Raw genomic sequence first — 1715 nt, 5'->3', positions numbered from 1 at the left:
AGCACTTGCTTCTTGCCAGGTGCAATGGAGCCCTACAGGGACAGGAAAAGAGGGAGGGAATGCATCAGAGTGTTTGATAGGGATGGCTCAGGGAACAGACAGGCTGAGGAGACAGGTTCTCATCTAGAAGAAACCATCAGACCACATCACCTTCATGATAATGATATTACAGTGTTGGCTTTCACAACTGTTAGTAAATACTAGTTGTTTTATAATGTTGACTTTTGTAAAAGAAGTTTTGCTAAAGTTTAGAGCTCTTTTGCGATAGCAACATTGGTGAAGAGTTGTGGTAATATTAACATTTAACGAGTGAAGGGATGGAAATCTGTTGAATATGTTAAAAAGCAACAAATGACCACCACTAGGACAACTGCACATGCTCCAAAAAGGTGGGAGAGAGGAGAAACTACGTTAAAATGTTTGAAAATGTATAACTACTTGTAAATATGTCTTAGGCTGATGCAATACCCAGGGTATATAAGGGGTGCTGCTGTGTTGACTGGTCTGCCTCTGGCTGCAGCTAAGCACTCAGTGCTGTTATTTCTGCTTTAGTGACTTTGTTCCCTATTGTCTCATTAAATCTTAACTGAGGAGTGGGCTTCGCTTCTCACATCTTCTGCCTTCCTTGTGCCCAAAAGGTCGAGCCTCCGACCCCAGGGCGCAGTGTGTCCTCCCCAGGGCTCATGAGGCCGCAGCCCCAGCACAGCCTGATGTGAGCACAGCTCTGCTGCTGATGCGGTTTGCCCTCTGCCAGCAAGAGCCCACCTCGACACAAAAAGGCTCTCCTGCTGCCGCTGCGGAAGGGAAGTCCTTGCACTGAGCAGGGCCACCAGCTCCTTTCATCCCTTGGAGGAGACAGGCATGAAGAAATAGGAAAGCCAATCGGCTTCCTCTTCCCACCGCAAGGCGGGACAGAGGCAGGAGCGCTGCTTCGGCTCAAAGACATCCAGGCAGGACTGAGAAGCTTGGACAGCGGTGGGATGCTGCTAATTTTTCTCCTTGCTCTTCCAGTCCCGCTGCTCCCTGGCGCCCTCACTGCCCCACAAAGCCACTGCACAGCAACAAAGCTGGAGGAGGCAGGGACCAAGTCTACATAAGGAACATGTAAGTGGTGCTTCAGCAATGGCAGTGGGGAGGCAGGCCTACGGACAATGTCCTGTGTGATCACACGGCCTGGGTAAGGTGACCCTCAGGAACGCTCCAGTGCCAGCACAGCCTGAGATCTCAGCCATCGGGGTCCCCAGAGTGACTATGAGGAACCAATTAAATTTTTAGCGATGCCTCAACAGATCTTATAAATTCATTTTCTGACATGGGGTGAAAAATTACTATAGGGGCTGTACACATGCTGGGAGCCTTAATACATCCCACGTATGAAGGAGATCGCTAGGAGAAAATGCAGGCAGGCTCTGTGTCTGGGGGGCTACAAGCGACCACCCCCGTGGAGGTGGGCAGACCCCGAAGCCCGGGAAAATTTTGCCCGTCTGAGCAAGAGTCTTCCTAAAAGGGCTGAGTTATGGGAGGAATCTTAGCATATAAAAGCAGTTAACACTGCCACTTTTCCCCCGCCATTTGGGGGGTTTTTGTTGGGCTGGGAGCACCTGGAGGGTCTGGCTCCCTGCAGAGCCACTTCTTCCCTGTCTGCCTACGCTGCTGTCGCCGCTTCCCCGCTCACCACCGCAACCTAGTGCTCCGCTGTTCCCCCGAGGGAGCAG

At 51.3% G+C, this 1715-nt stretch overlaps 1 protein-coding gene across 1 annotated transcript in view; it reads right to left on the bottom strand.

Moving 5' to 3' along the window:
• Positions 1-1715, bottom strand: part of LOC115949158 (hydrocephalus-inducing protein homolog) — a gene marked incomplete at its 5' end in the record, with an annotated part of 33678 nt that overhangs the window by 16155 nt on the left and 15808 nt on the right. The window contains one exon of the mRNA XM_031065522.1: positions 1-32. This exon is cut by the window's left edge and continues 143 nt beyond it. Coding sequence (XP_030921382.1) covers positions 1-32 — 32 coding nt within the window. The remainder of the gene's footprint in view (positions 33-1715) is intronic.

The sequence above is a fragment of the Geospiza fortis genome, unplaced genomic scaffold (assembly GCF_000277835.1).
Source record: "Geospiza fortis unplaced genomic scaffold, GeoFor_1.0 scaffold828, whole genome shotgun sequence".
In the NCBI taxonomy this organism is placed as follows: domain Eukaryota; kingdom Metazoa; phylum Chordata; class Aves; order Passeriformes; family Thraupidae; genus Geospiza; species Geospiza fortis.
The sequence above is the reverse complement of the archived record's forward strand: the minus strand, read 5'-3'. Positions and strand labels throughout refer to the sequence as shown.